The following is a 26,407-nucleotide window of genomic DNA, read 5'->3' as shown; positions in this document are numbered from 1 at the left end:
GCGTCTCTCAAGTGATGGAGTGCTCTCAGGAGAAGGGCACAGGGAGGCAGGAACCGGCAGGGGTGTGGTCTTGTTGGAGACCAGCCTCAACCTGATCCCATGAGAGCTCTCTCACCTGGAGGCAGGGAGGCCAGCCTTCTGTATGCCTGTGTCGGTGAGTCATTGCTGCATGAAGGCTGCTGGATGGGTGGGGTGGGGGACCAACTCCTAGGTGAGGGGCCTCCCATTAGGCTGAGGACAATTCTCTGGGTAAGAAGGATACACTTATGCATCTATGGGCATTTAAGCAGCCAACAGGGCCGTAGGAGGATGGGTTCACCTGGCAAGTGAAGGGGACCTAGCGGGGCACCAAAAGTGTCCACCACACTGGGTGGCTCGGGAGGAGTCATGCGTGGTGTCTGCAGAGGTAAAGCGGGACATGAGGCAGATGGGATGGGTACTGACCGTCCCTGAGCTGGATTTCTTCACTCGCCTCTCCAGATCCCTTTTCCACCTTGCCCTGAGCCCCAGGGGCCTGACCCCGATGGTGGACAATGCCTGGGCCTTGGCCACTGACCGCCGGGACTTGCTGCTAAGAGACTGCAGGGTGAGAGACGAGGTCTAGGTCTTTAAAATCTTTGCCTCCTGCAGGCCATGGCTGGACAGTGGCTGTGCTCTCTCTGACTGTCCCATTCTTTAGGAGAGGGAGGCAATTGGCTCTGGTCTCTTGGGCTGGTGCTTCTCACACTTGACCATGCCTGCCTGTCACCGGCATCTTGGCAAATGCAGAGTCTGATTTAGCAGGTCTGGGGTGGGGCCTGAGATTATGCATTTTTTGGTGTTCTTAGTTTCTTATTTTTTAAACAACTTTATTATAGTATGATTCCTGTACAGTAAACTATACATATTTCAGATGTACAATTTGAATTTTGATAGATCTCTACACCAATGAAACCACTGCCACAATCAATATACCTAACATTTCCATCACTCCCCAAGAGATGCAAAATTTGAATTCCCAGTTTATCCCTTCCCACTCTCTTCCCCTCCTGGTAACCATGAGTCTGCTCTCTATGTCTGTGAGTCTGTTTCTGTTCTGTAAATAAGTTCATTTTTTTAGTTCACTTTTTTTTTAGATTCCACATATAAGTGACATTACATGACATTTTTCTTTCTCTTTCTGGCTTACTTCACTTAGAATGACGATCTCCAGGTCCATCCATGTTGCTGCAAATGGTATTATTTTATTCTTTTTTATGGCTGAGTAGTATTCCATATAGATACCACATCTTTATCCAGTTATCTGTTGATGGGCATTTAGGTTGTTTCCATGTCTTGGCCATTGTAAATAGTGCTGCTATGAACACTGGGAAACATGCGTCTTTTCAAATTATATTTTTCTCCAGATAAATGCCGAGGAGTGGGATTGCTGGATTGCATGGTAAGTTTATTTTTAGTTTTTTAAGGAACCTCCATACTGTTCTCCATAGTGGCTGCACCAATTTACATTCCTACCAGCAGTGTAGGAGGGTTCCCTTTTCTCCACACCCTCTCCAGCATTTATTGTTTGCAGACTTTTGAATGATGGCCATTCTGACTGGTGTGAGGTGTTATCTCTTTGTAGTTTTGATTTGCATTTCTCTAACGATCAGTGATGTTGAGCATCTTTTCATGTGCCTGTTGGCCATCCGTATGTCTTCTTTGAAGAAATGTCTGTTTAGGTCTTCTGCCTACTTTTTGATTGGGTTGCTTTTTTGATATTAAGCTGTATGAGCTGTTTGTATATTTTGGAAGTTAGTCCCTTGTCGGTCACATCATTTGCAAATATTTTCTCCCATTCTGTAGGTTGTCTTTTTGTTTTGTTTATGGTATCCTTAGCTGTGCAAAAACTTTGAAATTTAATTAGCTCCCATTTGTTTATTTTTGCTTTTATTTCCGTTACTCCAGCAGCTGGTTCAAACAAAATATTGCTGTGATTAATGTCAAAGAGTGTTCTGCCTATGTGTTCCTCTAAGAGTTTTATAGTATCTGGTCTTACATTTAGGTCTTTAATCCATTTTGAGTTTATTTTTGTATAAGGTGTTAGAAAATGTTCTAATTTTGGTCTTTTACAGGTAACTGTCCAGTTTTCCCAGCACCACTTACTGAAGAGACTGTCCTCTCTCCATTGTGTATTCCTGCCTCCTTTGTTGTAGATTAATTGAGTGCGTGGGTTTATCTCTGGACTTTCTATCTTGTTCCGTTGACCTGTGTCTGGTTTTATGCCAATACCATACTGTTCTGATTACTGTAGCTTTGTAGACTAGTCTGAAGTGATGATTTAGGATTCTGCATTTCTAACATTCCTACATGGTGTCTGTGCTGCTGGCCTGGGAACCACATTTTGAGCAGCAAGGTCCTGGGTTTTTTTGTTGTAGTGGGAGGCATGGTCTCTGGTTGTGGGAGGAAGGTAGAGGGAGGGGGAGGAGCTCTGCAGACGCCCCTGAAATCCTGCTGCAGGAGGCAACGTGGCTGAGACTGAGGCTTAGAAAGGGTGGTCTTAGATACAGCAAGTGTTAAGACATTATTTTCAAAATTACTAGAGGATCTTTTTTTTTTTTTTTTTTTCTTTCAGAAAGAACTATTGTGACATAACTCTGATATAAAATACACTAAGTAACTGTTTGGGGAAATATTTATTTTAAATATCTCAGAAGCTTTGTGTTAATGGATCTCCCCACAAATTTTCATGAGCATGAAACATTTACCTGTCTCAAAACATGCATAACAACATACAGTTTAAGTTTACAGTGTTTTAATCATTTCCTTTCTATGTGTATTTTTAGATCCTCTAACATTAGTTTAGGTAACACCAAATCAGTAAAATCTTAAAAACGGGTGTGTCAGGTTTATTTAGCATTTCTACCAAATACCACATTTCCATGTACTAATGTATTTGTAACACATTTATGAATACATTTGTATTAATATTACCTATTTTTGTGTTGATATTAAGTCAGCGTTCCTGGGTTATTATGTAACAGTTGAATGACATGACCCCCGATGTTGAAATGGAGGTTATGTTGCAGGTTATTTCTAAAGGGAGGAAAGTTACCTTGTTCTAGATTAGAAAAGTATCTAGTCATAAATATATACACTCTCCGGCTTTTCTTTTGTTGTGTTTGGCTTTGGTTACGCATAGAAAGCATTTCGTTCCTGTTGTTCTAGGTTTTCGTCGGACGCATGGGTATTCCATTAGTGCCCTCCCGCCTTCATTTACTCAGAAATGGGGACTGAGCTCTTTGACTATGCTGGACTGTCTTTGCACTATTGAGCTTATTTTTCCAAAGCTTGCGCCCCCCCCGCCCCCAAAAAGTGGCCGGGTACAAAACATGTGGGAAGTCTCTTTTTCTTTCGGTAAAACACCACTAACGCAGTTTTTCCATTGTAAATCGGGACACTTAGACTCCTAGTGTCTCAAAATCAATGTGTTGCCTCCATCCCTCTTTACCACTGAAAACTATTGTTAAGAAGGCGATTCACACTGGGCAAACAGAGTGTGTTTTGTTTCTGGGCCGACACATGGGAGACCACTGGAGATGGTATTTCGGCAGCCTTAACTGGCGCCTCGGGCACAGCATCCCTGACGTCGATGCAGGACAGACCCCAGGTGTTGCTCATCTGTGCCTCCAGGGCCTCAGGCGGCCTCCAAGCTCAAACTTTGTTGCCATAAACCAGTGGTTCTCAATCTTGAGTGCGTGTCAGAGTCACCTAGAGGGCTGGTTCAAACACAGAGCGCTGGCCCCACCCCCAGGGCCTCTGCTTTGTCTGGGGTGGAACCAGAGAATTTGCATCTCCAGCAAGTTCCCAGATGATGTTGGTGTCACTGGTCTGAGGAGCACGCTTGGAAAACTACTGTCCCGAACAGGCCTTGCTGGCCACCGTGAGCCGGGTCTCCCAATGGCCAGGGTGAGTCCACCCTGCACTCAGGCTATTTCCACAGCACTTACCGATCGGCACGTCATTTCACATTCCTTTTTAATTCCTCTGCTTCTGCATCAAGTAAGTACCCATGCTTGATATCCTAGAGCTTGGCCCTCTTAAAACATTGTTTTTCCCTCCTATGTTGTCCCTCCTCCTGGGAGTTCAGGGAAATGGTTAATCCTGAGAAAGGAAACCAAGGACTGAGTTTTGTTAGTCCTGGCAAAAACTCTAAGGCACTCCTAGGCACAGACTGGTCTAAGACAACCAGGCCGCTGCTTCTGAGGAAACGGTGCCTGCCGGGACAAAGCTAACCTTGTCTTTAAAAAAAAAAATGATGGGCCGTCTCGCAGAATATCAGGAAAGGGGTGGACATGTGTCCCACGTCCCCTTCCCCCAACAAAATGTCAGCCTTCAGTTCTTTCCAATTTCAACAAACAGTTAAAAAGAAATCTCGTCTAGACTGTGTCCTGGTCTTTGGCTCGTTTGCCCACAGCAACATCGTGACACTAAAAGGCAATAATCCATTATTCTTCTCTCGGCCACTCCCAACAATGAAATATCTACATCCTCATAACACTGCTCTCTGATGCTCCGTGTGTCACGCCTACTTCAACAATTTCAGGTCATGGAGTCAGTCATTTTCTGTCTTAAAAAAAAAAAAAAAAAAAGCAAAGTAGACAACAGAAGTGAGTGTCGACCTCAGGCTGGAATTAGAGCCAAGCTCGGGCTGGGATGAGCGCCAAGGGTCACAGGGCAGATGGTCGGGGAGATACTGACATGTGTGATGATGCCACCGAAGCCTCCCTGCCCTGCCGGGGGCCTCGGGAGACGCTTCTCAGCCTCTTAAACAAAGACCTGAGACAAAGAGGATGAGCCTCACTCCCCGTTTCCTGCTCTTGTGAACCATCCGTGTTTCTCAAGGGGACGTGTCACAGTTTCTTCTCCTCCCCAGTGGCTCTGGGGGCGCCCAGCCCAGCTGGCTAGACCTTCTCCATCTCGATCTGCTGGTGGTAGTGCCGAGCCTGCCGCGGGCCGCCGTTCAGCTTGTACACGGAGCTCTTGTGCTGGCACCTGCGGTGGCCCCACACGGCCCCCACGCCCGCCAGGAACAGCAGCAGACACAGGACGGTGACGATGGTGGCAATGATGGGGCCTCTGCTGAGGCTGGGACACTCATCCCCGACACAGGGCTCCAGGGTTGGAAGGAGGTCCTCACTTGCCTCTGGCCCGGGGTCTTCCTGTCCCAAGAAGTCCTCGGACAGCAGGTATGGGAAGGTGTCCCGGGCCCCAGGGGCAGTGGTTGCCACTGGAGTCTGGGGGGCCGCCATGACAGTTGGGGGAATGCGGTTGGGTGTCTTCGGGACAGCGGTGGTTGCTGTCTCCAGGGCGGAGCTGGTGAGTTCATGGGGTAGGGTGGCCATAGGGGACCTCTCAGTGGCAAATCTCCAAGGGACGGTTGACCCGTACCTAGTCAAGTCACCGTCCTCCTTGCTGGGACCCTCAGTTTCAGACACATTCATGGGTCTGAGAGCCAAAGCTTCTACGTCTAGTGTTTGAGTTGGAAGAACTGAACTACGGGTCATGTCCTCGCTTGGTGTGAGGGTGGTACCCATGAGCTTCTTAACTTCCACAAGAACAGGCTGATTGGGAGTAACCAGGATGCTTTCTTCCAGCCCAACTGATCCATCCCCCTTGTCCTCATCTTCCTCTTCTTCCTCTTCCTCTGCCTCCGTCTTCCTCCAAGCCCCATCGGTCACGGGGTAGCCATCTAACCAGGACCCATCGCTGCTGCTCACCACTGGGTCACCTACCTTGCTGTCATTCCTGCCCACAAAGGTCCCCGAGGGACCATCAGTGCCGCTGTAGGGGACCCTGGTCTCAGGCTCCGCTGGGGCCGGGGTTCTGCCCCTGAGCTTGTCTCCACCAGGAAACTGCTCTTTGGTGTCCTCCTCCGTCTCCTGCTCCAACTCAGGCTCGTGGAAGGTCTCAGCGGGAAACCAGAACAAGAACTTCTGGTTGCGCGGGGATTCCGGCAGGTCTGTGGGGGCGCTGCTCCCAGCGCTGGGCCAGCCTGTAGTTGGCGCAGAGGCTGTGTCCCTGGCTGGGGGTAGTCTCCCCACAGAAATGGAGACCAGGCGGTCCTGTTTCGGAGCCGCCTCAGGGGCTGCTCCCGGATCCCTGTCCTCCTCTGCCTCCGTCCGGGAATCTTCCATGAGCTCTCTGAACAGCACAGATCTGTCGTCCGGAAAATTGTCTTCATAGTCAATGTGTGCCTCAGCCTCGTCTGGAAGGAAAGAGGGAAAACCTCATTAGGTCCCAGGTCCCAGAGCCAGTGTGGAACAGAGGAAAGGGAAATATAAAGCACAAGGACTGGAACAAAAGAAATAAAACTGTTATTCCCAGAGGCTATGACTGCATCACACATAAATGCAAAGAACCTACAATACAAATGGTTACAATTAACATGTGAGTTTATCAAGGACACTGGGGCAAGGACAGTCAATATACAACATCAGCTGTATTTCTATACACCAACAATAAACAGAAAACAAAAATTTTAAAAGATGCCATTAGCCATAGCATAAAAAAAAAAAAATCAAACTTCTAGGAATAAATGTAACAAGAGAGGTGCAAGATTTCTACATGGAATGGTAGAAAGGATTGCTGAGCAAAACTAAATAAGACCTGGGGCGGGGAGTGGGGTGGAGGGAAATAGCTCAGTGGTAGAGTGCGTGCTTAGCATGCATGAGGTCCTGGGTTCCATCCCCAGTACCTGCATTAAAAAAAAAAAAATTAACGAAAACCTAAATAATGAAGAGCTATCCCATGATTGTATAACGGAAGGCTCAAAATTGTCGAGTTGTCAATCCTGCCCAAATTGATCTATGTTGATTTAACACAATCCTAGTAAGTATCTCAGACATTGACAAGCTGATGCTAAAATGTATTGAAATGCAAAGGCCCAGGAATAGACAAGGCAATCGTGAAAAAGGAGAGAAAAGCTGGAGGATGTACAATGCAAGGTTTCAAGGTTTACTGTAAAGCTGGAGTGATTTTTAAGACTGTGTGTGATATTGGCACAAAGATAATTGAATTACATTAGCTTTAAGAACTTCTGTTCATCCAAAGCCACCATGAAAGAGAATTAAAATGGAAGCCACAGCGTTGAAGATAATTGCAACACAAATTACCTCCAGAATTTAGAAAGAACTCCTACAAATCAATAATAAATAGGCAGACAAACCACAGAAGAGTTGGCAAGATACCTGAATCAGCACATCACACAGACAAAAAGGTACCTAGTCGTTAAACACGAAGAAAGATGGCCAACCTCATTCGTCAGAGAGAAATGCTAATCACAGCCATAATGAGACGTCATTACATAGCACCAGAATGGCCAAAATTAAATAGACCGACAGTCTCTGGTGTTAACAAGGAAGTGTGGCCCCGCCGATGCCCCAGAGCAAAGCGATTCCACTCCTAGGTCTGCACGTGGGCACCAAAGACACACAACCATGTTCATAACAACCCAAACCTGGACACACCTCCAATGGCCATTGACTGCAGAGCTGCTACACAACAAAAACTTTTTTAATTAAAAAAGACTCTTCTGCAGCACTGCAGAGGAAATGATTATTTTTGCAAAACAATATACATGTGCCAGTTGTCTCCCAGAAGTTCTGCTCTCCAGGATGAATGTGCCTGTGTTCTCAGCTAGAACACAGTCCCCTTTCACGGTGGGGAAGGCAGGAAGCGGGTCTCTCCAAGACCGTTTTTCCTCGAGAAGCTTTCAGCCGCTGGAAATCGCAGGCCATTACCTCACACGCAGCCTGCAGCAGAAGGCCTCCCACCACCCGGTGTTTTCCTGGGGCGTGTTTCTTTGCTGCCTCATTGCAGCCCCGAGACACCAAACTGTCAAACGCCCACAAGTGGTTCCGTGGAACTCTGGTCAATTCTTGTTAAATTCTGACTCTGCATTCATTTTCTTTCAGGTCATCAACGGAGAACCGTTGGGTATGAATAAGCTAAAGGAATGAATATTTGCACACAGATTTGCTGGAGGGAAAGCCAGCCGGGAGCCCGAGTGGAGGTGGGCAGTGGAGTGGGAGCGGTGCCCTGCTGTCCTCCCAGGCCAGCTCCTTATAACCCCAAGCAGATGCCAAGACGGACATGGCCCTGGGTGAACAGAATTCCACCCGCGTAGCCCACAGGTAAAAAGAAGTGGGAGTGAGGGATACTCAGAAACCCTCTAGGGCCTTGACAAGTCCCTGGAACTTCTGCGTGGCTTTTTCCCTGTCTCTCCTCCTGACACCGCGTGTTCCGGTTCCATCGGCTCCAGTTCCACGTGTGCTTTGCTCCTCTGACTGCCCCTCCCCCAGTTCTGCTTTCTCTTTCTTCTGCTTCATCCTAGGCACGCCAGACCCCTGGAGGCTGTTCTTAGGGGATGTAAGCACAAGTCACTTTATCACCAGGTAGATCACATGCCACACTTGAAAATATGTAAGCGCTCCAGCTGAAACTGCATCACATAGTTTCTATCCCCCCTTCATATTATAATAAGGAAAGTCCACTATAAATTTTAAAAAACATGCTCACACACACCACTAGGCTTGCTGAATAGGAATTTTAAGGTAACTAACATTAGGAAAACAAATTTTTACCAGTAATAATCACACATGGAAAGGGGCATAATGTACGGTGATAAATCTCAAAAACTAATTACCGAGAAGAGTAACAGAAGGTTCTGGAGCAGAACAGAAAAGGGCAGCATGGTGCAGCTCCTAACCCGACCTCACCCCGCAAACACTGTCCTGGGTGTCAAATCCCAGGGAGATGCAACGTGGGGGGAGAGACAGACCAGTAACCAGCAGGGCTGAGTCTTCCTGATGGGATCCACAATGCTGGGACTTCACGGTGCGCAGGTGAAGGGAACCTTGATACAGGACATTTAACATCGTTTCCGAAGAGAAAGCGGAGCCCAGATATTTAAAAACAAACAGACAGACACACAAAATCAAAACTACGGGCCACTTCAGCTGAATTGTCCCCTTTCAGCTGCTTTTCCCTCTTCTGGGTGAAAGGAAGATGCATGTAAAAGGCAAGGAAACCAACTTGGAAGAAATAATAATTCAAGGAACAGAATGCATTTCTTACAATTGCTTCACACTTACAGGACTTAATGAGAACGAGTGCAATAAAACAAAAGCTCAAAGGCGAGGTAACAGGATAACAGAATGAAAGGGTGATTTTAAACTTCAGGAATCAAACTGAGGACCAATGGAACGTCACAACAGAACTGATAACTAAATTAGAAACTGCAAGGAACAGAACAGACTGAGAAGTTTACAAAACTGAGAGAGATGGAGACATTGCAAACCTCAAGCAGAGTAAATTCATAGAAAATGACACAGAGGCACACCAAATTAAAACTTAAAAACCAAAGACGGAGAAAAAGTTAAAAACAGCCAGAGAAAGCAGACATATAACCTTCAAAAACAAGCAACAGTGAGATGCAGAGCTGACTTTCAAAAGAAACAACAACACATTGTAAACTGACTCTACTTCAGTTTACACACACACACACACACACACACACACACACACACACAAAGAAGCAATGAAAGCCAGAAGACAGTAGGATAATGTCTTCAAAGTGTTAGAAGAAAAGAAATACTAACTTGGAATTCTTAACTCTGAAAAATCTCCTCGAGGAAGCTCAGAGATGCCGGAGGACAGAGCAATGAAACAGTAAATACAAGGGTCGGGGGACAAGCCTAAGTGAACATCGCCTTCCTAAAGCAAATACACACACACTGATTATTCAAAACACTTGACAAGAGCATAGGAAATGAGAGGAGGTAAAGAAAGTGTTTAAATTGTCCAGGAAGTGGTAAAAAGTACTAATTTATATTAGATGTTGATAAGTCAAAGGTGCCTGTTATAATTTACAGAGTAACCACCAAAAGAAGAGTAACAGAATGTATTAGAATATAAGACCAGGAGTAAACGTAATCATTTTTAAAATGCTTAGTCTCTCCAAAAGAATGCAGGAGAGCAGAATAAAGAACAAAAAACAGGTGGGACAGAGAGAAAACAAAAAGACAGTAACTTTAAACCTGCTTACATGTAAAATAGATTAATATCCAATTGGTTACATGGTGCTTTTAAGAGATACACTTTAATTGTAAGTATACAGGGAAGTTGAAAGTAAAAGAATGAAACGAAGTGCCATATAAAGACTAACCAGCAAAGACTTTACAGCAAAACACATTTACTGGAGCTAAACTGAAATGTTTCAGTTTACCAGGAAGATATTAAATTCTAAATCTGTATATACTTAACACAGCCTCAAAATACAGGAATCCAAAATATATCAACTGAAAGGAGAAATCAATACATTTATGATCATAGAGGGGTGTTTTAACCGTCTCTCTCCTCAACAAAGAGAGTGTAAGTAGACAAAAAGGTAAGAAAATGTATCTGAAAAACATGCTTAAGAAATCTGACCTACCTGACCTCTGTAGACCACATCCATGTTATGATGCTATGCGTGCGTCACTTACATTACGTGGTAAACCAGTTGCTGCTGGCATTTCTGATTAACCATCCAGGGGAGAAGATTCTCCTCAGGAAATTCATCCTCTAGATGTGGCTACTTCAAGTACATCTATTATCTGTATCTTGATCAAAACCATTACTTTGCTAATTAGGACCTTGAAGATCTGAAATGGCTTTCTGTTGGTGAGAAGATGGCTATTAACTAGCATGAGAAATACTAGAATATGGGCTGCCCGTTGTAAAACGAAATATTTATGATATGGGGACTGGCTTGGAATATTTTCGAGACACTTCTCACCCTTATATGGACAGGCTAAAACCAATCTAGACGTTGCTGGTCTCACTTGGGAGTACTTGTTACTCACGGGGACTGTGGGAACAGCCCACATCTGTGCTCATGGTGACCCCGTACTGGGCACGCCACTCTGCTGGCACCGCACAGCTCCCCCCAGCCCAGGAACTCTGAGAACAGGGACATGTCTTCTCTGCCTTTCTACCTCTGGCACACAGCATGGTGCTTGGCACATAGTAGACATTCTGGGAATGTTTGTTGAATGAATAAATGAGTGAGAGAGGAAATGAATGAGTGAGTGGTGGAAGCCCGTGTCAATCAAGCTTGATTCAGTCTGAAGTCCATCAGCCAGGGCATTATTGGACTTGTAACAGTAGCAAAGAACGGTAGAAAACCTTAGTCCCAGGACTGGGCATAAGCAATGTCTGCTAAATCCCTCGTCCCGTGTAACCCAGCCCAGGAACTTAAATATGTCATGAAATTGAAAGGCACCTGGAATATGGGCAGGATGTGAGCTTTGTTCACCCCTCACCCCTTCTCATGCAGGAAACACTGGCCCTAGTGCAGAATGTGAGAGCTGAGAGTTTGGGGAAGGTTGACCCACTCCTGCTCTGGTTGGCCTGCCTTGACCCGGGCCCTGTGGTCAGTCTGAGCTCTGTGTGTCTGTGTGTCTGTCTGGAAGTTCTGCCTCCTGAGCTCCCGGAGCCCAGAGCATCCCTGGACGGCAGCCCAGGGCCCCGAGCCAGGCTCCCTGTCTGCCCAGGTTGGCGGGTCAGTCGAGGTCTGGCTCAGAAACAGGTTCTAAGTCACAGTTTCACCAAAACCTCAAATGAAGACAAAGACACCCACTGTTGACAAAGCGTCTACTCATGAGAAAGTCTCCCAAGACCGTTTATCCCCTCCTGAGGGACAGTCAGGGTTGCTACTCGCCGCGTTTCAGCCTCCACTTACGTTCTGCCGTGGAGCCCCGCCCTGTGCCTGCTGGCGCGCTGTTCTCTCACCTCCCTCTGCCCTCCTGAGTCTGTGCTCTCCTCCATCAAACCCGGGGCCCTCCAGCCCTGCCCCCCGAAACCCGGGCTGGCACCACAACAGGGCCTTCTGATTTAGGCCAATGGGTCCAGGAAACGTAAACTCCGTGGGCTCTCTTGGCAAAGATCAGGTCACTCCCTGCATGTTCATACTTAACCGTTACTTTAGGAGAACAGAAGACGACGGGTCAGTACAACTCAGGAGTGAAATGAGAGGGCTCGTTCAAGAGCTGCCTGCCTTTATCAGGGGCTCATGTGGTCAAGGGGCCCAAGTCTACAGCACGGAGCCCAGGACCCTGGCTCTCCCAACGCTGCCACTTTTCATCTCTCACGTTGGTACATTTCTGGAAGCCCACACATGCCTTCTTTTTCCCTCTGGTCTTGGCTACACAGCCTTTAAAAATAGTAATTTTGAAAAAGACAACCAGACAAGCCAGGAATAACCACAGGTTCGATGAGATTCTGAACAAATATGGCAACAGGGACGAGGAACTTCTAAATTCAGTTTCAGTCCCTGGCTTGTATTCTGTGAAGGAAGTCTAGAAGATGGAGAAAAAAACCAGAAAGTGAGGTTAATTTAGGAAAATAAAGGAAGGGCTTTAGAAAGGAGAGGAAACAGCGAAGGAACTTAAGGAGGCAACAGCTAGTTTGCAAAGTGATGCTTTTAGAGGCCCCCGGAGAAGCACAGACACGATCCAGATGTTGGAAAGAGACGTGCCTGGTTTTACATCCTGGCTCTGCTTCTTCCTGGCTGTGACACAGGAGGTCACGGAAACTTTCTGTACCTCAGTCTTCCCATCTGTCAACTGGGGCTAGCCATTTCTACTCTCGGACTTCTGAAGATCAAATGAGATAAAGTGTGTGAAACTCCCCTTGCAGAAAGGAGCACTAGAAGATTTGGGGAGGATGGAAAGTTTCTCTCCTTTGGTTCTGGTGCTGGTTTTATGGGTGGACCCACCTGTGACAACTCAGAGACTTTTCTGTTTGAAATGGGTACCATTTATTGTAGGCAAATGAAGCCTCAAGGAAGTTGTTAAAAAAAAAAAAAAAAAGAACAAAAACAAAAAGCAACTCCCAGGACAGAGATGACCTGGGGTAGGTTTGGCACGCTTTACGACAGCTCTTTCCTCTGTGCCCAGCCGGGGAACATGTCTTGTTTCCACAGCTGTCTGTTGTCGGACTCGGAGGTGGCAGGGTGGGGAGTGTGAAGTCAAGCTTGGTGTCATTCACTTTCCTAATACTACAGACCAGAAAGTACAAACAGAGCCATGAAGCTTGGGGTGGAAAATCTTAAAGGCTTCACAGCCGCGTGGGAGTCATGACAGTCACGTGATGGCCAGGGAGGGTCAGTGGCCCGGCCCAGGGCAGAGGAGACGAGGGCTCCCTGGAGAGGTGAGGCAGCTGGGGCCACACATTAGCAAGCCCCTGGCTGCGCCCAGCAGGTCTCCATCAAGTCCTAAAGCCACACGGCCGTGCCTCTCAAGAAGGACCAGCTGCTGTCTCCAGAAGCAGGGTTGCCAGCTGGCAGAGGCCAATTTCCCAGCCAAGTCCCAGACGGCAGAAGTTGCGGACTGCCTTGGATTATCTGTTGTCAAGGGGGCTGGAGTCAATAACATACCAGGAAGTGAGGCGCCAGCATCTCACAAATCCCTTTAGATCCCTTCAGTGAGGGACCTAATACCCTCCTCAATCAGCAGGAGGGTGAAAGGGAGAAGGCCCAGGTCACAGGTCGTGTTCTGAGTGATGTGTCTCCCATCTAGAATAACAAGAGCAGCAAGCAGGCCAATGGAACAACCCCGCCAGCTCCTCGACCCCTGAATCCTCCCCTCCGCCCCGCCCTCGTCCTCATCCAACGCCCTCCTGTGCTCCCTGCAGGGAGGTACCCCACTCCCCAGATACACACGGAGAACACAAGGCTGCCCGAACCTTGCTCTACTGTGAAGCCAGTGCACACTTTTTTGCATCCATGTACGGGATCTGTGCAGCCTTCGAGCTCTTTGAGCACCTCTTCCACCTGGAAACACGCACTTCCTTTAAAAATCTCACCTGCTGAGACCCCTCATTTCGGGCTTTCCCTCCTCCCACCTCACCTACTGCTTTTCTGTCTCCCCTGAGACACCCAGGTTACTAGAGGTTCCTTTAGGGTTGGGACAGTTTGGCTTAACTCTGTATTTACAGTACCTAGGACCCTGCCAAATGACAGGAGAGGGAGTGAGTGAGTGAATGAATGAACGGCCAGCCAGCCGTACAAGGAACATTGGGGTCCCAACCCAGATGCGTCCAGCTCCAGACCCTGGTTTGGGCCTCTCTCTCAAGAGGACTTGTCTCTGATATGAAGCAGTTCCCTAGTCACTGGAAAAATAAGTGTAAAAGGGAGTCAAATACCTGGAGACAATATTCTTGTAACACAGACTTCTTAGAATGACACGGATACTTTAAATATCAAATCTACAGAGTAATGAGAACTGTAACGGTCTCTCTATTCCCCCAAGTGAAGAAACCAAAATTCCGGCCCGGCAACTGAAAGCTCCAACAACTCTGCCTTGCGGTGAGAAAATAAACACCATTTCAGACACACAAAACCTGCATTTAGTCCTTATTCTACTGGGGCCCGTAAACAAGCTGGCGGGGCTGGGTCACGGCGGTGCAGCCTCGCCAGAAACACAACCAGCTCACTGCCATCTCAGGGAGGGTGGGAGTCGGCTTTGAAGAAGTGAAACATTCAACACACAGAAGCCAGGTCTTATGCCTGATTTCCTCAGACAGGTGAATCCGTTATAACTGGCAGCAGCAATGGTAGAAAGTGCTAGAAGATTGCTCAACCTGGGCTTCAGGAACTTGACCAGTCTGTAACTTTGTTACTGGTTTGCAGCAAGGCAAGCGGATACATTGTGAGGTAGTTTTTAGAAGCTTCTGTAACAATTTGATAGGAGAATTTTATGTCTGTTTACTTTGATGAAAAATTGTATTTCTATTTGCAATATCTTTGTTTTAGTTTGATATTAATTCATTTTGGTTGCATTCTATGAAAAGGTTAGTCTATCAGTCACTAGAAAACAAATTTTTAATGGTGCACCGAGGGTTTGAGAAATAGTGAAACAGACAACAACAGCAAAATCTCCCTCTTCGTTGAAAAACATCCAAGAGAAAAAAGAGAAGCCACAGAATGGGAAGGAATACTTGCAACACGTTAAGAGAATTTTATGCAAAAAAAGAAATCCTGCATTATGTAAATAATCAATTGAAATCAACTAGAAAAATGGGCAAAAATCCTGGACAGACACTTTACTGAGGAAATGCTAATACCCGGTTAGCACGTGATAAGTGCTCAAGTTGAGAAATGGATGTGACAGGTCACCACAGAGTTGTCACCAAAATGGCAAAAAGGTAAAAAGAAGCCTCACCATCCTGAAGGTTGGTGAGGAGGCTGGACCAGAGCTGGTGGGCGAGGAAACTGGTCCAACTTTAGAAAACTCTCCGGCAGCCTTTATGAAAGCTGGACACGCACCTACCCTATGGGCAGTGATTCCACTCCCAGGAGCCAAGAGAAATGTGTTTGCATGCAAACCAAATGAGGTGGACGAGAACAATCTTGGCTGCACAATTACTGACAGCCACAACACAAGAACAAGCCAGATGACCACCAGCAGAAATAACGGGCGGTGTCTTCACACTCGGGACAGTAAATAGCAATGAATACCAGAAACCACGGCTCAGACAGCAATGTGGGTGAAGCTCACAGACAAGGCAGCGCCCTAGTCTCACTGTGGTTGTCTCATAGGACCTGTGGGACATTCTAAGGACAAACTGTCCTATAAATGCAGTAACACCGTGGTGCCAGAGTCATCCCGTGCTATAGAACCAGCCTCTGTTTGGTGCCCACAAGTCAGGATGTGTCAGAAAGGTGGTCCCTGACGGAGTCCCGGAGAGAGAGGAGCCCTGTGGGGTCAGGGGACCATTCAGGGTCTGGCCTGAGGCCCATGGAGTCATAGGAGAGAGTGATCTCTGCCACTGGGACAATTCCCAAGGGGCTGAGCAGCAGGGAGATGCAGGAGCCAGGTATATGATGACGATGGAATGGGGCCATCTGGGGACAGGCCTCTTGTTACAACCCTGTCACAGCTCTCAGGGTCCTCACAGGGGTCATGCCCAGTCACAAGAATCACCACCAACTTTGGGCTTCCTACCCTGTATTCAGGACAGCCCTTCCAGCCCACTTTACCAATCCGGGGGCATCTTTACCCTAAGCATTGTTCCTTATGGTACCTCATCTCCATCACATTTCCAGGGAAATAAGCTTAGAAGGTTAACCCAAGGTCAACTCTGTCCTCAGAGAAGAAAAGGTTTGATCCACCCCTCACCCCCAGCTGGGAAATGCTGTGCCAGCACCCAGCACCCAAGCGGTGATGTTCTCAGGCCCAGAACTGGGGACCATCTGGAAGCCTCTTTTCCAGGGGACCGCGTGGAGGAGGGCCAGCCAGGTGGAGCCGCTGAGCGGGCAGCAGGTGGGCAGGTGGAGGCGAGCGGCCCAGCTTACCTTTCCCGCAGGCCTGCACCAGCCCGTACCACTCCCCGCAGCTGTTGCACAGCAAGGTGAAGGCGCTCTCGCGCCGGCCGGTGACGTGACCCGGGGCGCACACGTACAGCAGCTCATCCCCCATCTCCAAGCCGGTGCGTCCCTGCAGGATGGTGTGTGGGAACGAGGGCGGGTCTCCACACGGCTTCTCTGAGGACAAGGAATCACAATCAGTTTTCCCAAATTCTGCAGGACTTTTTCAGCCTGGGAGAAAAGAAAACATAAAAAGCACCCCCCCTCCCCACCCCTAACCCCACCCCTGTGGGTGTGGCCTGTGCCCTAAACTGAGACCTCCTTTCACCCTGGCAACACCTGCACCTGGCAGAATGCCTGTCACGGAGGAGGCACTCAAAAAATACTTGAATGAATACATGTGCTACAATGTGCTACAACTTTATATTTTAAAACTGTCAGGCAACATTACCCTCTAATGTCTGCTTGGAAGGCGGACCCAGAGACATACGCCCAGCAGCAAGCTTCCCTTTGCCTTAGCTAGAGAAGTGGTAGGTGCTCTTTGTCAAGTGCTGATCCATGACAGAGTGTGCGGTACAGCAGGACTTCCCGTGTGATGCTGAAAAAAGCACTGGTAAGAAGGGGCATTCTTGTTTATCTATTCTACATAAACAAGATTATACTGTATAGCACAGGGAAATATATACAAGATCTTGTGGTAGCTCACAGCGAAAAAAAGGAATGTGACAATGAATATATGTATGTTCATGTATAGCTGAAAAATTGTGTTCTACGCTGGAGTTTGACACAACATTGTAAAATGACTATAACTCAATAAAAAAAAATGTAAAAAAAAAAAAAAAAAAAAAAAAGAAGGGGCATTCTTGCCTTGTTCCTGATCTAGTAGGAAGCTTCACGGTTCCCTCCATTAAGTGCGACGTTAGCTCTAGGTGTTTTGCAGACGTTCTTAACCAAGTTGAAGTTCTCCTCAGTTCCTAGTTTGCTGAGTTTCTATCATGAGTGGCAACTGGTTTTGTCAAATGCTTTTCTCCATCTATCAGTATGACCTTGTGCTTTTTCTTCTTCAGCCTTTCGATCTGTGGGATTACATTAATTGCTTTTGGAATGTTGAAACAGTCTTGCATACCTAAAATTAATCCCAGTTGGTTATGGTGTATAATTCTTTTTTATACATTGTTGGATTCAAATTGCTAGTATTTCGTTGAGGTTTCTGAGTCTATGTTCACGAGAAATAATAGTTTGTATTTTCTTTTCTTGTAACGTCTTTATCTGACTTTGGTATTAGAGTAATGCTGGTCTCAGAATGAGTTAGGAAGTAGTCCCTCTGCTTCTAACTTCTGGAGGAGATTGTAGAGAACTGGTGTAATTTCTTCCTGAAATGTCTGGTAGAATTCACCAGTGAAGTCATCTGGACCTGGTGCTTTCTGTTTTGGAAGGTTATTAATTATTGATTTGGTTTCTTTTCTTTCATGCTGGACTAGAAACCGAAGTCCTTTTTCCCCTAATGTTTTAGAGCTCTTGACACATTAGTACCATTTACCTCAATCTTCTGAAAGACTACATTGTAGCACACATTGTTTAATCATTAGACAGACATTTATGCTGATTCCAAGTTTTCACTATTTTAAACAATGCTACAATAAACATCCCAGTGTGTTTATTTTTGTTTGTGTTTTTGGGGGTGGGTAATTAGGTTGGTTGGTTTGCTTTTGGGTTTATTTATTTATTTATTCAAGGTACTGGGAATTGAACCCAGGACCTCATGCATGCTAGGCATGCACTCTACCCCTGAGCTATATCCTCCCCCCTCCATGTGTATATTTTTATATTTTCTTTCACTAGGATAAACTAGAAATAAAATTGCTGCATCACAGTGATGCAATGATGCTTTTAAAAAAAAGGGGCAATAATTTTTAATTCAAATTTTCTCTTCTAATTTTTGATGTTGGAAAGGAAAGCCTTTAGTCCTTATATTGCTTAAAAGAAATTATGCTGAGAAAAGATGAAAAAAGAAAATATACTTTGTGCTGTAAGCCACCCTGAGTGGCCTGAGGGCTTATAGTTTGGGTATCACTTTCTCAAAGAGAGTCATTGCTATACATGTTCTTTAACACGAGAGATGTTGAGTGTAAAGGAACGTGGCTGTACTTCAGGGAGTCAGCACAGAGTGCTGCATTTTAACACAAACCACCTTGACCGAGGAGCCAGGAGATCGAGTGCTTGTTTCACCCATGGGGCAAGTAGGGACAGGCAGCCCATCTGAAAGTTGCCACAAACCCGGGGCACCTCCACTGGGTTCACGTAGTCTGAGCAGCACATCCTGATGAGAATGGATCAGAGTCATCCTCCTCAGTCAAGTCAGGTTGGACCAAATTCCAGTTGGTATCTCAGGGGAAGAAAGGTTCCCTCTCTGTCCTACCATCCTCAGCTCCTGGGACCCCAGCTGGATATCCCAGTGTTTTGTCCTCTTACCAGCATCTAGTTCTGGGAACTGGAGGCCCTTCCTCATTCACTCACTTTCAAAGGACTGCTAAATACATTCAGTCTCACACAGCCCTGTCTGCGGAACACAACCGCAACTCCTTGGAAGGAAAATCGAGGAGCAGGGTAACTGTTTTGAGAGTAGATAAAGGAGGACTTCAGGCCAACTTCACACCCTGCCAGACCCATGGGATCTTATTCCTCACGGTTATTTTCCAGAACACCATGGGCTAGAGTCTGGCTGAGGAAAACCACAGTAACGCTCCCGAGAGTCTCGGCACACATACCACGTGTTCCTGGATTTCCCACAAATGTCCAAGGCAGGAAACACACTGCTTCTTAGCTGGTGTGATTTCAGCAGCTCCAGGACAACAGTTCTATGTGTTAACACAACCAAGTGCAGGCCAAAAACACCACTCATTTCCAGGTGCAACCTGGATTCGTTCCTTTCGCTAACCTTCCCAACTTGAACCCCGCAAGTGAGCTACGGGAAATAGTTGGTCCTACTTGGACCCTCTTCTCTGGAGAAAGTTACATGTGGGGAATCATTACTGCTCCTTCTCAATAGTTCTGCAGGTGGCAGTTGTGGTTTGTGGATTTTTATTATATCAGCACTTCTCAAATTTGAACGTGTGTCAGAATCCCTGCAGGGCTTGTAAAACACACAAACACACACACACACACACACACACACACACACACACACACACACAGAGAGAGCTGTGTTTTTGAGTTTATGACTCAGTAGGTCATGATTAGGGCCCAAGAATTTGCATTTATAACAAGTTCATAGGTGATAGTAACACACTTCATCCAGGGACCATCCTTGTTCTAGATTAAAAAACAAAACAAAACAAAACTACCCTCGAAAACAGGTAAAACTAATATACGGTAATGGGAATCAGAACAGAGATTGCTGGCTTTGCTGGAATGGGGAGGGGCAGAGGCTTTTTGGAAAAGCGCTCCAGGGAACTTTCTGGGTGAAGGAAATGTTTCATAACTTGATTGGGTGTTGATTCCACAAGTGTGTACATTTATCAAAACTTATCAAACTTAAGACCTGTGCGTTTTGCTAATGTAAATTCAATCTCAATGAAATAAGTTAATTAAAAAAATTCCTCCCCTCCAGAAAATTTGTAATTTTTTCAGCAGGAGGTATAAATGGTTGAAAATTATTCACAGTCTCTCCAAAGGGGAATTGGATTTGGCAAGAATCCATGCCTTGAGAGAATGGTTTCCAACTTGTGGGCCTTTGACCCTGGTAATACTACAGTGTTTGCAAGATGTCAGCAAGGTCATAGGCAGTTAAGTCCTGGGTCAATCAATACATTTAAATCAATTACTATCAACTGGAATCTACATAATGCTTGTTCCTGTTTCCCCTCCTAAGAATTATTTTTAAAATGTTCTAGACTGAAATGATATAATGTCCAACATTTGCTTTAAGATACCTCAATGGGATAAACAAAATGAAAAGACAACCTGCGGACCAGGAGAAAATACATGCAAACAATCTGACTGGCAAGGGTTTAACCTCCAGAATATATACAGCTCATGTAACTCAGTAACAAAAAGAAAACAAAACAGGCAACCTAATCAAAAAAATGGGCAGAGGCCCTCGACAGACATTTCTCCAATGAAGACATACAGGTGGAAACAGACACATGAAAAGATGCTCAGTATTGCTAATTGTCAGAGAAATGCAAATCAAAACTACAATGAAGTCTGGAGTTTATCTGGTGGAGAATGGGGAACCATGAAAGAGTTTAAAACAGGAAATAACACTATCTCCTTGGCACTTTAGAAGGAGCACCGTTTGCAGGGTAGAGACTGGATTGAGGAAACAAGCCTGGGAATTTGAGGACCAGTTAGGATGCCCAGGATGGTAGGACAAGAGCTGAAGTGAGGTGCAGAGGCAAGAGCCAGGAGATCCTGGAGATGCTGAGAAAGGAGGTTTTTGTTTTTGTTTTTGTTTTTCAGAAGTTATGATTGAAAAGCTGTAGGGGAAAGGGGAGGGGGTGGGGCAAGGGATGAGAAAGGGAGGTTAAGGACCTGTGGAGTTTTAAGTGCAAGAGAAGGGTCCATAAGTAGCTGCATGTATGGAATCTGGGGCTTAGTGGAGAGATGTAGGCTTGAGAAGATGATTTGGAATTAATGAGAATTTAGTTGAAAACTGAAGTCCCTAGAGAGTTGAGTGAGGGGAGGCGAGAGCCCAGGTCAGAGCCCCAGAGGGGTGAGCAGAGAATGACGAGTTCACAGAGGTCACCATAGCAGCCAGACAGATACAAAGAAGACCCAAAGGAAGTCAAGGGAAACTGTATTTCAAGGACCATGGCTGCAGAAAAAGCAGGTAAATTGCAGGGGGAGAGATGGCTACTATATTTAGCCACAGGGAAGCTACCAGTAACCTTGGTGAGAGCAGTTTCACCCAATAGGACAGATAGAAGCCAGAAAGCAGTGGACAGAGGAATGAGGGCATGATGGGTGGGATGACCCTGGGGACCACGAATGTGGAGGAATTTTAGGGCCATGAAGGGAAGAGAGATATGGGATGGTAGCTAAAGGGACATGGAGTAGCAACTTGATGAGGACATGAATTGCCCTAAAGTTATCCTAGAAGAGTTAGTTGTGTGGACTTGAGTCGCTGTGTTGGGAAGACAGACCTTTAAATGACCTTACTACTGAGTAACTGAAGCAGATCAGGCCTTGATGGGTATGGGCAGGTGCCTAGGATACAGAAAGAAAGCAGAAGCTCTGTATCTGAACTGCATCTGAGTCCGAAATCCTGGTGGTTCAGATCACGGGCTCCCAAGGCAGGCATGTGCTAGAGTGAAAATGCTGCGTCCCTGCCAGCGTGATCCAGTGATGGGGGTGGTCCAGGCCCACCTCCCCTGACCCACCAGGTGGCCTCCGCCCTGCCCCAACCCTGCCCCGCCCGGCACTCAGGGTTCTCCCACATCCTGGACATTTCTCTCAGCTCGTCCTCACCAGCAGATGATGAGGCATGAAGGGCCGGGGATAGACAAGAATTCTTTTTAAGCATAAACAGAAGTGCAGAAGGCAGTTGGGGGTGCCAAGCCCACGCCAGAGAGGGGCCGAGTCTGTGAAGAGAGCCGCCCCACGGCCGCTGTTCTGCGACCCGAGGATGCAGGCTGCCCCGCCCGCCTCGCCCCGAGGGCCGAGGACGCAGCAGAACACCTGGGCGTTGGGGTCAGGAAGCTCCACATCGCTGTCTGTGGCCTGGGCAGCCTCTCTCTGAGCCTGTCGCCGCTGGTGGAGGGGATCGAGAGGTCAGCACATCCTCCTGGTGAGCATCCCCGTCAATGTCTGGGTGGTCCCCGCTCTAACCGGAGCGCATCTTGCGCTCCATTTTCCATCCTCCTCCGGAACGCTGAGCCCTGTGAGGACGCTGTGTAGAAAAGTTCTCTAAGCCAGTGGCCCTCGCAGGTCCAGAGGCGGTGGTGGGGCAGCACCGGTCAAGGATCTCTAAGTCCTGAGAACGGAGTTGCTCCTGGAGTTCTCAGCTCTGGGAATTCACGTGGGGGGGGGGGGGGCCGGACTTCGGACTCCCCCTCACACAGGAGGCCACGAACAATCACCTGAACGCTCGGATGGGTCGCACCCGCACTCCGGTGGGGCCCGGGCTCCTCCCAGTAGCTCCGACATGGAAAAGTCCATCTACAGCTCCAGCCACAAAGCTGTCACAGAGATATCTGCCCCGGGGGCGCTAGGACCCATTAGCACAGTTTCTCTGGTGGCCAGACACTTGGAATTCCTGGGGGCAGGCTGTTTGTGTGTTGAGACTGATCTGGCCCAGATCAGACCGGATGCCGTCCAGGCCTGGGTGTGTGGGTGGCGGAGGAGGGGGCCTCACTGCAAACCGCAGTGGGATTATTTGGGTCGCCCTTTGCAGCCACTTCAGACCTGCCCGGCAGCCACTCAAGTCCCCAAGGGTGTTCTGAACCCAGTTCATTCTCCTGAAGCATTAGTACAGGGGCTGGCCTGGAGCTAGTCCCCCTGAAACCACTGGGATTTTAGATTTCCTGTCACTGCTCCAGCTGTTCTCTCTGTCTGCAGTGCCCTCTTTTCCCTCATCTTATCTCCAGGAAACAAAGTCCTTCAAATTCCACTTCAACTGCCACTGCCTCAGGTGGTGTCTCTAATCACCCTCCTCCTTTGTGTAACGGAAATGCATCCATCGCTCACTTGTCCTTAAACACTGTAAACTCCTTGAGGGTGGAGATGAGTCGTCAGTCCCTGATTATCTACCTGCCTATCATCCATCCATCCATCCATCCATCCATCCGTTCATCCATCTATTCATTCATCTATCTATCTGAAGCACATCAAGTGTGAGTCCTGCTTTGTATTACCTTGGACAAACACATTAACAAATGGCCAATGCCATGTCAATGACGTCACTGGTAATGAGTGCAGTCTCTTCCACACTCCCTTGGGAGACCCTGAACTAAATAAATGCTACCATCTGCTCAAAGCATTGAAACTCATTGGTTCCAGTCTCCCATCACCAACTGGACCAAGACTCCAGTTTCCCATCAATTTCCCCAGAGCCCATCTTGAGGCATAGCGCCTCCTGTAGGCAGACCTGGGAATTGGCCACCCTCAGCAACTCCTGATGGCTCTGAGAGGTGAGCATCGGGCTCTCTTCTTGATGACACAGAGGAAGAGAATCATTCCATTTCTGTCTTTATGGGGAATACAGGCAGGAGTAATGTGTGCACAGGAGGTGGAACACAATGCTAAGATGAGGTGGGCCGCTGGGTACAGTGGCCAGGTCAGCCCTGGCTTAGAGGGAGAGAAACAGAAGCACACTCTAAGTGACACGGGTGCCACAGGGGGAAGACAAGAGGAGACTCAAAGCTTCCAGACCCCACGCCGTCGACCCCACGGACCAGCTGCCAAGAGAAGCAATGCCAGAGAACCCAAGTGGAGGCAGCTTACTTCATCAACATCCAGTTGGTTAAAAATAACTTCACTTATTAGTTTAAGTGAGATCACCACCAGACTGGAAATTCACTGTCAGTGAAACAAAAATACTGGAAGGAAAATGAGAAATGTCTACATTCATGATGAACTTTATTTCAAAAGAGGAACACAGGAGGAAGCTGCCCGAACATTCCACAGGCTCGGTTTTCCTTCTGGGCTCTTTACAAGGCACACGTCTGCCACTTTTGGAATTAGCACCCTTCATTCTTCCTGTCTTGCCAGAGAGAAGCAGCAGCCCAAGGGCTAAGAGCCACGAAACATCGCCAGCAAAAAGGCAACCTTTGGAGGTGCCACTGCACATGGGCAGGCATCTGCTGAGCCAGATCTCACCTGCACTCCCCAGGAACCTCTTCTCGGGTCCTGCCGAGGTGCTACACCTTCCTTTGGCACACAGTTGTCCCTTGTTGACTTTCTACAAGGCTCCACTGAGGAAAAGTGGAGAGCTACGTGAGAGGGGTTTACATGCTCTTTCTAAAGGCTGAAAGGCAGAGGAACAGGGACAGAGGGCTCTCTGAACACACCTTGGGGAATCCATCCTGCTTTTTTGCAAAGCCCAAGAGAGAGTAGCCCTCTGACGCTAATCCCGCCTCCGCAAGCATTCCTGAGCCCCTTCATCGCCTGCCTGAAACCGCCTCACGAGTTGCCCTGTAGGAACAAGACTCCAGTTTCCCCCACCCAAGCCCCTCCCCATGGACCTGGAGGTGGGGGGAGGGGCGGGCAAGGCTCAGGTCAATTGCTCTGGGATGCATGGCTCTCGAGCACTTTGATTTTTTCTTTTTTTTTAAATACATTTTTTATTGAAGTATAGTCAGTTTACAATGTTGTGTCAATTTTTGGTGTATAGCATAATTCTTCAGTCATACCTGAACATACATATATTCATTTTCATATTCTTTTTCACCATAAGTTACTATAAGATATTGAATACAGTTCCCTGTGCTACACAGTATAAATTTGTTTATCAATTTTATATATAGTAGTTAGCATCTGCAAATCTTGAATTCCCAGTTTATCCCTTCCCACCCTCTTCTCCCTCTGGTAACCATAAGTTTGTTTTCTATGCCTGTGAGTCTGTTTCTGTTTTATAAATAAGTTTGTCTTTTTTAATAGATTCCACATATGAGTGATATTATATGGTATTTTTATTTCTTTTTCTGGCTTACTTGACTTAGAATGACTTTCTCCAGGTCCATACATGTTGCTGCAAATGGCATTGTTTTATTCTTTTTCACAGCTGAGTAGTATTCCATCGTATAAATATACCACATCTTCTTTATCCAGTCATCTGTTGATGGACATTTAGGTTGTTTCCATGTCTTGGCTATTGTAAATAGTGCTGCTGTGAATATTGGGGTGCATGTATCTTTTTGAATTAAGGTTCCCTCTGGATATATGCCCAGGAGTGGGATAGTTGGATCATACGATAAGTCTATTTTTAGTCTTTTGAGGAATCTCCATACTGTTTTCCATAATGGCTGCACCAAACTACATTCCCACCAGCAGTGTAGGAGGGTTCCCTTTTCTCCACAGCCTCTCCAGCATTTATTGTTTGTGGACTTTTGAATGATGGCCATTCTGACTGGTGTGAGGTAACACCTCATTGTAGTTTTGATTTGCATTTCTCTGATAATTAGCAATATTGAGCATTTTTTCATGTGCCTATTGGCCATTTGTATGTCTTCACTGGAGAACTGCTAGCTACTTTGATTCTAAGAACCACATACAGTGCTCACTCTGCTAAAACAGCACTGGTGCGCACGTTGGTTCGCTGACAGGCATCGTGAATTTGCTTTATATATTGGCTCCCCAGGATTCAGAGGGTTTTTTGGTTTTCTTTGGTTTTGCTTTGTGCTTTCCTGTTTTTACTGTTATTTTGGGAGGAGTATGCAGATCATTTGGGAGGTAGTTTTTTATTTTCATATCATTTCAAAGTTATAGAAAAAATTCAAGAATCAGGAACTCCAATAAACCCTTTATCCAGATTCACCAATCTGGTTTCATTTCTCCCCATTTGCTTTATCATTCTCTCTCTCTAGACAGGTGGATACAGTTTTGTGTAGATGTAGATATCTGTATATAAAGAGAACACACATATCATACATACCCACACACACATCTATATGAACGTGTATACATGTGTATCTATGTCCGTCACTCTTTTCTGAATCACTTGAGAATAAGTTGTGGATGCGATGTCTCTTTGTCTCTAAAAACCTTGGAACCCATTTCCAAGAACAAGGATATTCTCTTACATAAACTGCAGTACACTTACCAAAATCAGGACATTTAAGCATTGATTCAATACTGTTATCGGATTCATTATCCATATTCAGATTCCATCAATTATAGCTATCTTCTCCTGGTCCGGGAGCTCCAGGACCACCAACTGTATTTCACTGTCACGTCTTCTTAGTCTGTTTTAATCCAGAACAGCCTTTCTTTGTCTTTCTTACCCTTGACATTTTGAAAAAGAGTATAGGCCAGTCATTTTGTAGGATGTTTCTCAATCTGAGTTTGGCTAACGTTTCCTCGTGATCAGATTCAAGCTAC

At 46.6% G+C, this 26,407-nt stretch overlaps 1 protein-coding gene and 1 long non-coding RNA gene across 3 annotated transcripts in view; one reads left to right on the top strand and one right to left on the bottom strand.

Moving 5' to 3' along the window:
- Positions 1-1,380: 1,380 nt before the first annotated feature.
- LOC116657282 lies at positions 1,381-3,124 on the top strand. The gene is made up of 2 exons (XR_004312403.1): positions 1,381-1,420; positions 2,094-3,124. It is a non-coding gene; the product is annotated as an uncharacterized LOC116657282 (long non-coding RNA).
- Positions 3,125-4,591: 1,467 nt separating this feature from the next.
- Positions 4,592-26,407, bottom strand: part of SUSD5 (sushi domain containing 5) — a 32,545-nt gene continuing 10,729 nt past the window's right edge. For both annotated transcript variants that reach the window (XM_032459346.1, XM_032459347.1), the window contains exons 4-5: positions 16,358-16,546; positions 4,592-6,226 (exon numbers count right to left, since the gene is read on the bottom strand). In XM_032459346.1, coding sequence (XP_032315237.1) covers positions 4,923-6,226; positions 16,358-16,546 — 1,493 coding nt within the window. In that variant the 3' untranslated portion in view covers positions 4,592-4,922. The remainder of the gene's footprint in view (positions 6,227-16,357; positions 16,547-26,407) is intronic.

The sequence above is a fragment of the Camelus ferus genome, chromosome 17, assembly GCF_009834535.1.
Source record: "Camelus ferus isolate YT-003-E chromosome 17, BCGSAC_Cfer_1.0, whole genome shotgun sequence".
Classification (NCBI taxonomy): Eukaryota; Metazoa; Chordata; class Mammalia; order Artiodactyla; family Camelidae; genus Camelus; species Camelus ferus.
The sequence above is the reverse complement of the archived record's forward strand: the minus strand, read 5'-3'. Positions and strand labels throughout refer to the sequence as shown.